At 37.1% G+C, this 15,384-nt stretch overlaps 1 protein-coding gene across 1 annotated transcript; it reads right to left on the bottom strand.

The window, feature by feature from the left end:
• Positions 1 to 3,204: 3,204 nt before the first annotated feature.
• Positions 3,205 to 13,501, bottom strand: LOC127636593 (synaptobrevin homolog YKT6-like). Its single transcript, XM_052117221.1, has 8 exons — positions 13,289 to 13,501; positions 12,600 to 12,721; positions 11,876 to 11,958; positions 9,353 to 9,453; positions 7,178 to 7,282; positions 7,014 to 7,079; positions 6,819 to 6,920; positions 3,205 to 4,058 (listed from the first exon to the last, which is right to left on the bottom strand). Exons 2-8 carry the CDS (start codon positions 12,701 to 12,703, stop codon positions 4,023 to 4,025), a joined length of 597 nt encoding a protein of 198 aa, XP_051973181.1. The 5' UTR covers positions 12,704 to 12,721; positions 13,289 to 13,501; the 3' UTR covers positions 3,205 to 4,022.
• Positions 13,502 to 15,384: the final 1,883 nt, after the last annotated feature.

The following is a 15,384-nucleotide window of genomic DNA, read 5'->3' as shown; positions in this document are numbered from 1 at the left end:
ATAATAATTGTATAACATTTAATATGTAAAGAATTTGTACATCATGGTGATATTAGCTGTACGAGCTTACGGCGATCTAAAGAAAACATTGTATTACAGTAGTCATCCTGAGAATCACCACCGAGAGTTAAGTAAATCATGAAGCGTTACTAGTGTTGGGGATGAACCATAGACTGTAAAAAAAGATGGACGACGCCCCTTCGCTCTTTTCCATTGGTGAGAACTGAAGCCGCCAGTGTCCCGATATGGCGCTGACATCTTGGGACTTGAGTCTGCGCAGTTGCGATTTCGGGACCAGACCTGCGCAGTAGTGAGCAGGAAGTAAAGCCGCGAAATCAAGGCCCCGCCCTCACTCTCGCTGAATCAATCGCGAACACACTTTTGACTTATGACGGTGTGAAATAATTAATTATAGAAATTTAGATATTAAATTTAAAGCTCCAATCTCCTCAGTCCTCCGAATATCCTGAAAAAAAGTCAGTTGGTGCTTCAGTGACTACTTCGCTCAGAGAACCTGTCAATCACAGCTGTCAATCATGATGTCACAGCACCGTTTTTATAGCATCAAATAACTAAAAACAAACTTATTTTGAAAACAAACACTTGAAATGACATCAACGTGATAGAAACGACAGTAAATGACAGAAACTATCTTTGGAAAAAAGATATGTGAAGTGTAATTTAATTGTTTAGTTGGTCTCACGTCCCGTTGAATAACATGGGGAGGCGGGGTTTATGACCTATACTAGGACCAGCCACCGGGGGGCGATCGAGACGTTTTGGCTTCACTTTTGAGGGCTTGTGCGGCACACTTGGGATTAACTAACGTAGCAACGCTACTTAACGACATCGTTCAGAAGCGTTTCACTCCATAAAGTGCTACATTTTCCGAGTAGCGCTTAAGCGTTACAAATTGCTACGTTTGTCATGTTATATTTTAAAATTATTCAATTTGTTAGCATCAGTAAATGTATGAACTGACAATGAACAAATATATTTTAACAGAATTTAATAATCTTAGTTAATGGTAATTTATGAAAATACAGTTGTTCATTAATTCATGTTATTTCATAATGCAGAAACATTAGTTTCAACTTATTATAATATTGATTAGTATATTTTGCAACCAAGATGAATAACTGCTGTAAAAGTGTTGTTAACTTATGTTGTTTACTAATGTTAACAAATGCAATGTTATTGTAAAGTGTTACCATATTTTCTATTTTTAAATAGCTTCAATGACGTTAGCTACTTTTGGTTAGCAACTTGAAATGTAGCTATTCACTTTTAATTAAAAAAGACTAGCTTGACTGGATTTGTGACTATTTTAACCCTCCTATGGTGTTCGGTCAATTTTGACCGAAATAAATTTCCTTTATCTGAGCAGTACAAGACTTGGTGATTTTAACTCCATTTGCCATCTGAAATAGAATTTAAAAAATGGGCTTGATTTGATGTCTAAATGGATGTAAAAAAAACAACAACAAAAAACGCCACATTTGGTATTCGCAGTCAAAATTGACCGACCATTGAAAATGAATGGGAAAGGCAAAAACAAAACAGAAAACAGACAGAAATTACAGGGTGAGACTCTAAAACATCCTCAGTATAAAACATACTGTACACACCCACTCAAACACAAATGAACTGGTGAGACTATTACAGAGCTTTTTTTTTTTTTTTACATTTGTCAAAAAAATTAAAACAAATCAGTCACAATGCTAAACACACACACTCAGAAATGAAGGGGTGAGATGATAAAACAATTCAGAAAACACACACACACACACACACACACACACACACACACACACACACACACACACACACACACACACACACACACACACAAGGGCATCAATAAGGAGCTCAACAGCCATCTTTTGTAATTGTTGACAATACAGTCATCTGATGTTTTACAGCTAATCTGACACACACACACACACACAAACACTTTTACTATAGAAAGTTTTAAATTGCTAATTGTTTACTGTGATTCTTCTGTTTTGGACTTTAACTGAATTTAGCATATCTTGACATTATTATGCATTTACTTTCAATGTTTATGTTTGAAATAAATTATTGGTAGAAAAATGCTTATTCTGTGTTTTCTGTTTGTAACACCATGGTCAGGTTTGATTGCAGCATAATGACATTGAAGTGTCAGTTTTTGCAGTTAAATCAATTTTAAAATGCTAAACTTTGACAAATAATAGTTTGATAATGTCTTAATATATATTCAAATGCAGATCTTGTGATAAAATATTAAATCAGGTTACGAGTCATCAAACACACAGTTTGTGTTACAGTCATCTACTGGCTGTTACTGGCATCACATGATTTTCAAGTCGTGTTATTTATATTTTGTTGCAATCTGCCTCCAATTCATGTCACATTCTCATATTTTGCTCATGTTTCAACTTATAGATAGTGTAGGTTATAAAAAAGTTTTTTTATTTCTTAACTTTTACAATTTGCTTATTTGTATATGCAAATTAATGGTAACATTTAGAAATGTAAATAAGATCAAAATAGCATCCCAAAATAAATGCATAATTGTTCTTACTTCAGGGAAGAAGAAATGGTATCATCATCATCAAAAAATGTACACATCTGACACTTCCGGTCAAAAATGACCACGAATACCAAAGGCAGGTGCCACTTTTCAATGCCATAGGAGGGTTAAGTTATGAGTAGTTTTAAGCTTGGAAAGCAACTGTTTTAAAGTTGCTTCTCCAACAGTGTGCATTACGGCAAAGACACTTTTGGAGGAGTTGTGTTTAAATGTACATCAAAATAGTCACAATTCAAAAATAGGCTTCATTTTTATCATGCAAAAATTTTTTTTTTTGCCGTTTTCATGAGATTCATGTGAATACAGCATTTACGAGATCCAGCAAGTTTCATTTAAACAAAGTGAGCACAACCACAGAAACGGCACTGATTTACACACAGGATTGCGGAGATAATCTGCCATTGCACAGGGGTCAGGGAGGCTGATTTCAAAGCAAACCACACGTTAAGGCTTTATTAACATTTTCAAATATCACATATTTTTTATAAATCGCTTGCTGGTATATTTACAGTATAACGTGTGGCAGCGGGGGCGTGGTCAACGCCCTTACCGCTTTTCTCTCCCGGACGGGCGCTTGACCACGCCCCCGCTGCCACATAACGTTTTAATCAAAACTAAATATTGCAGGAATGTTTTGTATGTGCGTTGACAAAGTATTAAAACCCGAATTGCAATAAAAACTCCCGGAAATGATGCAGGAAACCAAAGTCAATATGATCAATTATTTATTTACATTTTCAAGAGAGAAAAGTATAAGAATTGTACAAATAATTCTAGAAACAGACTTGGAAACATTTAATTTGGTCAGCCACTTACACGGTGCACAATGTTGAAGATTTATGCAAATATCACTCCAGATAGTCATTTAAATCCAGTAGTTATTAGCACATTATTTTGCATTTTCACATTTAAAAAAAAGGATTCACCCAGGACGAAACACTACATTTTCACTCTAACAAGGCGCTTCAAAACTGCCAAAGCCGAATAATGAGCACTAAATTGAGATTGCAGCATTTTCACCCAAAACGTCCTTCGTTTATAAGGCTAAATAAACAGTCTGAATAGCTGTCTAATATCAACATTTTTGTCGACTACAAGTAAGGCACAGCGGGGACATGTATCGCGACCCCATCTATGCTTTTATCGTATCCTTTGCGTTTGGGCCAGACCCTGAGGAACCGTCGAGAGCTTCACGTACCCTTCAAAGGGACACCAAAAACAACATCAAAACGGATGGCAGAGTAAGTGTGGTGCATGATGGGAAATCAGCCCCCTCTGAGCCTTTTATCGTATAATGTCAGTTCAGTTCCCTCTGTTCTGCATTTACCATGACTGATGCACAGTGAGCGCACCAGCCCAGACCAAAAGAGAGAAAGAGAGAAAAAAACAGAAAGAGAGAGGAAGTGTGGCCAAAAAGAGTCCAGTCCAATTAGATACTTCATAGTGATCACATGACCTCACAGCACGAGTTCTGCTTGCGTGCCTAGAAAGGTACAAAACACAACCGTTCAACATCATCCGTAAAACATCACAAAACTCTATTCCGATGAAACTTGCGATTGTGTAACAAGAATGATATCTCAATACATATAAAGACATTTCTGTGTAATCACAGTAAAATTTAAATAAGAAATGAAAGGCTGTTTTGTGTTTTATTATGGGGGTGAAACATGGCCTGTACAGATTGATTTACCCAAAGGCAGATTAAAAGTAAAATTCCAGTTAATTTGAATATGGTCTGTACTTATATAGCGCCTTTTTTTAACCTTAGAGGTTACCAAAGCGATTTACACTGTGTCCCATTCACACATTCACTTAAACTCGTACACCAATGATGGCAGAGATGTAATGAAAGGTGCTAGCCTGCCATTGGGAGCAACTTGGGGTTCAGTGTCTTGCCCAAGGACACTTCGGCATGTGGAGTCATGTGGGCCGCCAAACCTGCGATTAATGGCCGACCCGCTCTACCACCTGAGCCACAGCCGCATAAAACACGCATATGGCTCGTTCTATAATTTAGGGTACATTCAATGTCAACTGATGATAAATATATATTTTCTAACTAGTTTCTTCAGAAATATACCATTTTATCCATTAAGGGAAAGCATGTTATAATATCACAACAAATATTTTGTGCACCCCAGTTTTCGTTTTGCTTGAAATTGCCATGATGTTTTTTAATTGACCGTTTTTGCATTGAAGTGAGTGGGTCTTAAATTCAAAATAATGTATACAAAAAGTCAATATTATCTATCTATCTATATATATATATATATATATATATATATATATATATATATATATATATATATATATATATATTTAATTCTAAACACTTCACTTTTTTTTCACTCATGTCCACAAAAGTTCTGTCAACCATGTTACCAAACAAACACCCCCAAACAACTAAATCATGGTATATCCCAAAACCATGTGACCAGCATTATGTGAAGACATTTTGAACACAATGTCGAGTGTCCTTTAATTTATTTCAATTTTAATAAAAAAAATGAGTCAATTAATTTAAAATTACAATAGCATAGTGTCAAGGTTTATATTAACTGACGTCAGGGCTGAACTGGTAATCTGGCATACCGGGCATTTTCCCGGTGGGCCGATTCACTTTGGGGGCGATCAGGGGCGGACTGGCCATCGGCAGAACCGAACCGGCCGGTGGGTCAGCCGTGAAACGTGCTGAATGGGCCGCGATAAGCTAAAATGACCCGTCGCATTATGCAGAACGGACCAAAAAACGGTGCTGCGATATGCATTAAAGGACAGCGAGCAATTTTTGCCCTGCCTCACTCAACAACTTTTGGGCCAGTTGCCCTGTAAAATTCGGGCTGATTTCTCTTCCCAGCCCTGCTGACCGTCAACTATGTTGAGTACATTGTTATGGTTTGCAATATTTGTATGATTTTAACTCAAATATATATTACATTTTGAGGTTAACCTGATCAAGTATATGACATGTGGTTGGCCAGGCAAGGCCACTGACATTACAAGTCAAAATGGGGGAGTTGTCAACTATGTTACATGTCAACTAATGCCAACTACGCGATTTTAAGCCCGATGTTCACTCGCCGACAGATTTGTGGAGATCGCTGACAAAAGCTTACAATCGTAGGCAAATCGGAGCTCGCTCCCGTGAGCGACGAACGCAATGTAGGAACTATCAAAGACGTGATTTGAGAGACGTACCGACGTGTCGCCGATGTCAGCGAGATATCTAGAATGTTAAATATCTGGACCCGTCTGCGACTCCAAACGTGCAGTGTGAAATATGTTTTGACTGAATACAACTGCAGAGTTGACCTACAGCCAATGAGAGAGCAAGAAACGTTTCAGTGGGAGGAGTCCTGATGTACCTGCAACAGAATATCAACTAGCATGGCTGCGGTCTCAGAAAGTCTCATTGGACCGAAGAAATGGAGGAAATATTAGTGGAGCATTGGCAGGAGCATCAGTGCCTATTTGATGTTTCCTCTGAACTGTTGCACAACCGGGTGGAGAAAGAGAAAAGTTGGAGAGAAATCGCCAATTCTCTCGGACAGTCAGGTAAGAAAGATTTTTCAGTAGGAGCTACTTTTTCATATTGTAACCAATAAAATATATGATTAAAAACATGCACATCATATTCTGAAATGCATAACATATGATCATGCATTTGTTTTCGTATATCGCATCACTTCTAACGTGTACTCGGTTGTGAAATGTAATTTGGAGTTCAGGAAGAGTTGTCGGGGATTCGTCAATAGTGAAATGTTTTGTAATGTGTTCACCCCTGTCGCAGATTCCTCGTGCAATTTGAAAACACCACGACTTTAATGACAAGACAGACAGTTGTGTGATATGAACGGTACCGCGATCCGACGTCTTTGAAAGTCGTGTAGTGTGTAGGAGGCATAAGTTACCATTACCATATAGGGTCAACTCTTGGGTAATATAGTTGACGTGATCCTACTGTGTCAAATATCACATGAATATCTACACCTACTTGAAATGTAGCATTTAATCAGTGTCTGTAATGTCAGGCAGTTCGTCTGTAACATAGTTGACAAACATGTAGCGAAAACATCCTTTCCTTTATAATATCAAAAAGAGGTTTAATGCTAAAGTTTTGCATTGTTAAATGCTAAAGTTGTTTTATTGAGAAAGATCTTTGTTTTTGTACATTCAAAGTACCCACAATTATAGAATGAGGCATATGTTCAAAGCTTTGTTTCATGTCAATGATACTGACCGTTTTATAAAAGGCTTTCGATTGGTTTCCCAGATGCTCAGATTTCTGCACTAAATCATCCAGTTTCTCTCCTCTATCTAGGAGTGACTCCATTGTGTTGTGCTACGGGAAGCACAAATAAAAATACAAGTTAAAAACCAAAAGCAACTTATTACTTCAGTGCACTGGAGTTCCATAGGTGTCATTTTTGCTCACCAAAATAATTTTAGTTTCATCCAGTTCAGCTTGCACTTTGGTCATAGCGTCCGCCTCACGAGGATTCTGGAAAAGCAAAACATTTGAAATGCAGTGCAATCGTAATTAATCAAGCAGCCTTAAAACTGTGCAGTACCCATACTTTGAGGATTTCCAAACCTCACCTGGTATTTTGCCAGGTGACTGTCCAGTGCCGTGTACTGTATAGTCGCTGGTGACCCAGACGGCCAGTCGATGCTGTTCACCTGCCTGGAGAACTCATCCAACACCTGCAAACAACCACAACACACTGTGATACCTCATCATTAATACAAGTATTTACTGGCTGGATGTATCATTCAATGATTAAATGGAAATTAAAAAAGTGTAATGCAGTTTTAGCAGGAGTGGCATAATGCAAACTAGGGCTGGGTATCGATACAGATTTCTCAATTCGATTCTGATACATAAGCAAGGCTGGACTGGTAATCTGGCATACCGGGCATTTTCCCGGTGGGCCGATGCACTTTGGGCTCAGGGGCAGACTGGCCATCGGGTGAACCAATTAGCTGCATTATGCAGAACGGATCACAAAACGGCACCGCGATATGCAGAAAAGGACAGCGATTATTTAATGACAAATGGGTTGTGTGGATCTCGTCTTTGGACATGGAACAACTTTTACTCTCAACACACAGTTAAAGAATCTCGCTGCTGAACACTTCACCACTATATTTACAATCACTGCTGAGTGAAATCTGAACATTTACCAGCCAGTTGCCAAATATATACATTTTTAGTGGCATAGCGTGAAATTTGGTTGCGACTGCGGGTGATTTCCTCATTGTAGAGGAGGGTTACACAGAGTAAAACATCGATCTTGGGTTTTAAGTATCGATATCTTTCAAACGAAAATCCATGTTTTTACCCACCCCTACTGCCAACTCCGGTGCACGTTTTGTCTGCCGCCTGCACACCCAAATTTAAAAGCTCACCATACACACATTCATTGGTCTGATTGCATAAATTTTGTCTCATTTTTACAGGAAACCTCAAAAATTTTAAGAAAAGGTTACAATTATTCACAAATAATATTGTATACGTTTACAATCTTATTATAAACATATATCCCCAAGTTTGCCAGCATGTAATTCTGGTTATGTTTGCTCTAAGTCTTATTTCATTCCACTAGATGGCAGCAAGTACTTACTTTAAAGTAAAATAATCTTTTCTCTATAACCTTCCATCACAATATACAGAACTGAAATGTAGGTGGCGCTCTAACGCAGCTGAGCAATAACATATGCGCTCATCCATAGAAATCAAGTGTAAGTGAAGAGTGCATAGACCTTCCTCACTATGTTGTCGAACATCTCGAAGCTCAATCCGACGATTCTTTATCAACAGTTGAGAACATATTTTACCAAAGATTTGTGTATCATGCTTTTCTACTGGACTACAATTTTTGTTCTGATCTTATTAGACACAAGCTCACAGAAAAGTAAACAATGGCTCATTTGAAAGAAAACAACCTAAGGTAAGAGTTGATATAGAGCTTGTGGTTGTTTAGGGCTTACAGAAGCAGTGGTAAATGCAGACTAGAGACGTTTCTCTTTGATGACTCATATTTAACTACATAATTATTTTGATTAACATTCAAACTATGGTGTTATGACAACAAAATAATGTTTGAGAATGAGAGCTTTCTTTTGAAATATGACATGTCTATTTACAGTATGTGCTATATGAACAACTTTCATATTTATATTTATATTTATACATCATTATCGAAAGGTGGCGCTCATTTGTGTCATGGAGGTAACAAAAGTAACAAATGCTAAAGTGATGGAGTTCTGTGGAAAGTTCAGATTCTAAGCTTTCAAATGGAACCACACATGGTAAATGGTCTGCACTTATTTAATACTATTTTAACCTTAGCAGTTTTCAAAGCGCTTTACACTGTGAACTCATTCACCCATTCACACACACATTCACACACCAATGGTGGCAGAGCTGCCATGCAAGGCACTAGCCTGCCATTGGGAGCAACTTGGGGTTCAGTGTCTTGCCCAAGGACACTTCGGCATGTGGAGTCATGATGGCCATGAATCGAACCACCAACCCTGGGATTAGTGGCCGACCCACTCTGCCACAGCCACCCCATGACTGACTCATCATAAACTTACTACACGCTCCTGGCCGTGCCCACGTTGAAGTGGTTAAAAAAAATAAAAGTTACTTTTGCAATAATCAACTGATCATAAGAACAGGTCAGGCAGGCCACAATTATTAAATATTGTGAGAAGAACGGATTATTGCAACTTTAATGCACTTCCATTAAGACAATGATTCATGCATACCTTATCGAGTAAAGTAAAACCCACTCTGGAGGGATATTCACTGTCTGCGATCACCACGCCTCCAAGATTGTCATTGCGCACGTATACATGACACAAGTACTCTAAAATACACAAAAACAAACAGTTCAACATATCAGCATTCTTCTTAACGTGCAGGCACCACAAATGTTTTCTGTACTTAAGATGTGATGGATCCGCTGTAATTTTCTGTCCTGATTTCTTGGCATACAAAAGCACGGTTTCTAATTACATAGCACAGGGGGGTTTCAAACTGGGGTCTGGGGACCTGCAGGGGGTGCTAGGGGATCCTCAAAAAATTTCAGAGAAGAAAAAGAAGTGTACAAACGTTGACACTATTTGACATTATTACCATTACCATTGATTAATTACGATTATAGAAAGAAATTCAAATAAATCGCATATAATTTCATTTATTATGAAATTTTTTTAATTATGACAAGCATTGTAATTCACTATTCTCTCTAAAGCTGCTTTGAAATAATATTCAATGTGCTACTGAGTACTTTTACAAATGTATATAGCTTTACACAATAACTATAAATAGTTCAAATAAAATGTTTTCTATTAAAACTGAATGCTTTTCTTCGCGTATATACATTTAGCATTACTCCAATTTACATTTACATGTATGCATTTGGCAGATGCTTTTATCCAAAGCGACTTACAGTGCACTTATTACAGGGACAATCCCCCCGGAGCAACCTGGAGTTAAGTGTCTTACTCAAGGACACAATGGTGGTGACTGTGGGGATCGAACCAGCAACCTTCTGATTACCAGTTATGTGCTTTAGCCCACTACGCCACCACCACTCCAATAGAAGAAAGGTACACTGTCAACTTAATAAGAAGTCAATATTTTCCAGATAATATTTTAATAATCTCTTTTGACTTTAGTGCAATAACAATATATAAGCCAATTAATCAATTTTGCAAACAAGAAGTCTTTTTAATATCATGTTTACTTCTTTTGTCACACAGGGAGTCCCTCAAAGGGATCATAACATTTTGGGGGTCCTTGGCATCAAAACGTTTGAAAACAACTGACATAGCCGACTTAAAGGAATATTTCAGGTTCAATACAAGTTTAGCACAATTGACAGAATTTGTGGCATAATATTGATTACCACAAAAATTTATTTTGACTCGGTCGCTCCTTTTCTTTAAAAAGAAGCAAAAATCTGGGTCACAGTGAGAGACTTACAATGGATGTGAACGTGGGCCAATTTTTTTGGTGTTAAAATACTCACTGTTTCAAAAGTATAGACAGAATACATAAACAATGTGTGTGTTAACATGCTTTTACTGTGATAAAATCACTTACTAAGTGCATCTGTGTAAAGTTACAGCCAATTTTACAACTTCGTTGCCATGACGATTTAATGTCAACAAAAACGACTATAATAATGATGATTTAAACAGATTTACAGCTCGAAAAACACATGAGTTTTAGTAGAGGAATTAATGTAAGGGCTTTTATAAAATTATAAGTTTCCATTTCTGCCTTTAAACCCTCCAAAATATTTGCCCCATTGACTTCCATTGTTTTTATCTCCCCTTTTCTCCCCAATTTGGAATGCCCAATTCCCAATGTGCTCGAAGTCCTCGTGGTGGCGTAGTGACTCAATCCAGGTCGCGGAGGACGAATCTCAGTTGCCTTCATGTCTGAGACAGTCAATCCGCGCATCTTATCACATGGCTTGTCGAGCGCGTTACCGCGGGGACGTAGCGCGTGTGGAGGCTATACACTATTCTCCGCGGCATCCACACACAACTCACCAAGAGCGAGAACCACATCATAGCGACCACGAGGAGGTTACCCCATGTTACTCTACCCTCCCTAGCAACCGGGCCAATTCAGCATTAATGCTCACTGAGCTACCCAGGTCTCGAGTTTTGCTTTTTTTTAAAGAAAAGGAGGGACGAGTTGAAATTACTTTTTGTGGTAATAAACATAATGCAACAAATGCTCTTCGATTGAAATCAACTTGTATTGAACCGGGAACATTCCTTTACAACTAGGGATGCACCAATGTTTCATTGACCACATTTAAAAAATCGTCATATCGGTTTCAACCATGAAAATGCTAAGATGAATAACTGATGGCTTATTCATAATTAATAAGTAACACACTTAATAAAAACTCAACTGAATTCAAATACACAATAATCCAGAAATGATAATAGTCACAATATTTAGAAGGGTTGGCACTCCTAAGAACATGTAGCATTTAATTTTTGTCTCGTTCTCACGCTAATGCGGAAAAAACGCCATAAATAGACGTGACAGTTGTGGAAACGACACTTATTTAAGCATTCCTAAGTAAAACAGTGATCTGATGACAAAATGGGAAGTTTTAAAATATCGGTATCAGCCAAAAATGTTCATATCGGTGCATCCCTACTAATAACTAGTGCATCATCCTGCTCAAACTACAATTAACCTAAACAGCTACAATCAGGACCAGCGAGTTGCACACTCCATGTTGACATGTAATCACTGACCTTGTTCTTTGACAGACGCACGAGTTCCTAAAGCTGAACGTTCAACAATAAGCGCGCTGGTAAACGTCATAAACTCCTGCAGACTGGAAAATAAACACAGAAATTATCACAAATTATGGCAACACAGACGTAAGTGCCTGTTATTTGCAATAATAATCAGTGTTGGGTGTAATGCATTACTTAGTAATTAAATTAATTTTTCATTGAAAAGGATTACTCTTAATTTTTTCAGTAATTTAATCACAGTTACTTCTGATGTAATTGCGTTGAATACTGTATAGACCATTGAATGATTCTATATAAAACAATAGTGAATTTAAAATTGATATTTAACATCTAATGTTAAAATATATGTTTTCTAATTTCCCGCTGCCCCTTTAAATTCTTTGGCCCGTTCATGAACAATTTATATTATTTATTTGAAAGAATTAAAAGAACAGTTTCAAGTCTATCCGTCTATTTTTCATCTGGTTGAAGTTGATAAGAGTCTTTAGAAAGTAATTAGTAATAAATTACTTTTCAGACACAGTAATAAGTACAGTAATCTGATTACACTGTAGAAGATGTAATTAGTGGCTAGTAATTAATTACTTTTTTAGAGTAACTTACCCAACACTGATAATAATAATAAACAGATTTGTGACCAATCCGTTAACCATCTAAAATAATGTAAAAAAGAATAAAAAATAAATAAATTATAGATATATATATTGATAAAACCCACCTGGATCTCTGGAAGAAACTAAAGGATGACAGATCATATGCGGCTTTAAGCAGGTTGGCCTTCGTTGAACCTTTATACAACACGCTCAAACTGTAGAGTTTCATTTTGTCTCCGCGCAGGACCTGAAACAAAACAACACCAAAAATAAAAGACATAATTTATCCTATATAAACATCAGAATTATCCTGGCATCCTTGCAATTTCACTTTATTCTCATCACTACATTTCTACATCTATTTCTATCAATTATACCTCACATAGGCCACAAACAAGAAATGATAAGTAAAGATATGCTTTCATCCAAAGTGACATTACATTACAACCTTTTAATAAGCAGCCCAGATCTTTAATAATTACACCACATCACCTTTTAAAATATCAATGGTGAGATATAATAAAATGTAGGAACTCTGGAACGGGTCCTAATACATGGAGACATTGAATGAGATTTTTTGCTAATTAAAGTATAATGTTTTATTGACGTTTTATTGATTACACACAGTGGTGTTACTATAAATCACTATAATTTAATACAACTCAACAGTCTTGTGGCTAACAGCTGTTTAGCTGTCATACTAGCTCTGAAATAAAGAGATTGGGGGAACCCAGATGATCAATCCCTTTAAAAGACCATCAGGTTTAATTATTGTGAAATAATCGAGATTATTTTTCAAAAGCAGGTCACTTACCTCCTGTGTTAAACAGCCTGAAGCTAATCCGCTAACAGCTAATATGAATAACTTTTTTTTTTTTTTTCGTTTAAACGGACTACAGCACCTCTGGGGTAATGTTATGGAATCTGAAGTATTAATAATTATTTGTATTATGGTTTATGTAGTCGTTTGGCATCAAGGATAGGGAGGAGATTTTCTTTATTTATTTATTTTCAGAAACTTGCTAGCTGGCTGTCAGCGGCATTTCAAAATAAAAGTCCCCCGCGAACGCCCATAAGCGCTGACGTGGGCCAAACAAAAGTCTCCGACTTCATAGTTGAAATCTGACAGGGGCAAAATAAAAGTCCCTTAAAGCCTTGATAAATTCGTTTTATTAACCCTTGTTCGACATTCGTGACATTTTTCTCTGTTTCATTTATGTTATATATATATATATTTTTTTTATATATATTTTTTTATCATTTTGGCTGTGTTAATGGCAACGGCATATATTTTGCCAAAAGTGTGTATTTTGGGGGGAATTTTGATATAATTGTATAATACATCTATAATATTCTGTGTACACAAAATAGTTACACTCAGGACCTTCAGGACAAAAATGTCCCCATTGAAACCCATTAAAACTGCAACATTTGATCAGGACAAAAATGTCCCCATTGAAACCCATTAAAACTGCAACATTTGATCAGGACAAAAATGTCCCCATTGAAACCCATTAAAACTGCAACATTTGATCAGGACAAAAATGTCCCCATTGAAACCCATTAAAACTGCAACATTTGATCCCAGTGCCATTAAAGCATTATGCTTTCATTCCTGATCCCTAGCTTAAAATTTTAAATGTCAATATTTTCCAGAAGATGGCGCCATTTTTCTCATGTTTAGCCTATGGAGCAAATACATGCTTTTTTCCTATTTTCTGTTTGCTGTATTATAGAGCACAGCAGGCCAATTGAATAAATGATGCAGCTAAAATTGTGTGGGTGTGTTGGTATGAATGTCAGAGTGTGTTGTATGTGTGTATTAAACAACAGTGGCATTATGTAAACAAACTGCCATTTAAAGTGTTAAAATACTAAAAATGAATGAATATTTGGTAGTTATGATCAGGACTGATGTTGGTTAAAAAATCCAAGTTAGTGAAAGTGGAAAGTCAGGGGTGGACTGGCCATCAGGGGAAACGGGCGGGCCAATGGGTCGGCCGCGAAATGGGCCGCAATAAGTTAAAATGAGCCGCCGCGTGTAAAACGGACCACAAAACGGTGCCGCGATATGCAGAAAAGGACAGCGAATCCTTCACTGAATGAATTTACTGAATTACTCAAATTGGTTAATTAATTAACTTCTGACTCACTTGTTGAAACAAGTCTTAACTTTAATTCATGTCTGACTCTAAATTTTTATTAAAAAGTTATTAAAGATTCGTGAAACAAAAATCTGTCATTAAACTTGTTCATTTGACAGTGTGTAGTTTCACAAGTTTGTAGACGTAGGCCTAATCTTTAAGCCCATGTAGTTTTTCTACAAAAAAAAATATTTAATTAATTGAATTAAGTAAAAGGTATCAAAATAGTTTCCTAATGATATTTTGTGTGTGTGTGTGTGTGTGTGTGTGTGTGTGTGTGTGTGTGTGTGTGTGTGTGTGTGTGTGTGTGAGCGTGTATTTATCACTTTGTGGGGACCAAATGTCCCCATAAGGATAGTAAAACCCGAAATTTTTGACCTTGTGGGGACATTTTGTTGGTCCCCATGAGGAAAACAGCTTATAAATCATACTAAATTATGTTTTTTGAAAATGTAAAAAATGCAGAAAGTTTTCTGTGAGGGTTAGGTTTAGGGGTAGGGTTAGGTTTAGGGGATAGAATATAAAGTTTGTACAGTATAAAAACCATTATGTCTATGGAAAGTCCCCATAAAACATGGAAACACAACATGTGTGTGTGTGTGTGTGTGTGTGTGTGTGTGTGTGTGTGTGTGTGTGTGTGTGTGTGTGTGTGTGTGTGTGTGTGTGTGTGTGTGTGTGTGTGTGTGTGTGTGTGTGTGTGATTTTCTCACCTTTTCTCACCACGGAGATGTAGCGCATGTGGAGGCTTCACGCTATTCTCCACGGC

This window comes from Xyrauchen texanus, chromosome 44 (assembly GCF_025860055.1).
Source record: "Xyrauchen texanus isolate HMW12.3.18 chromosome 44, RBS_HiC_50CHRs, whole genome shotgun sequence".
Classification (NCBI taxonomy): Eukaryota; Metazoa; Chordata; class Actinopteri; order Cypriniformes; family Catostomidae; genus Xyrauchen; species Xyrauchen texanus.
This window is presented reverse-complemented; position numbering and strand designations above follow the sequence as displayed.

Coding starts and splice junctions, on each gene's coding strand:
- LOC127636593 (XM_052117221.1), bottom strand. CDS start 12,703: ATGAAACTCTACAGTTTGAGCGTGTTGTATAAAGGTTCAACGAAGGCC. Junction 6,921..7,013: donor ATGAAACTAAAATTATTTTG/GTGAGCAAAAAT, acceptor TGCTTCCCGTAG/CACAACACAATGGAGTCACT. Junction 4,059..6,818: donor CGAAAGCCTTTTATAAAACG/GTCAGTATCATT, acceptor GTACCTTTCTAG/GCACGCAAGCAGAACTCGTG.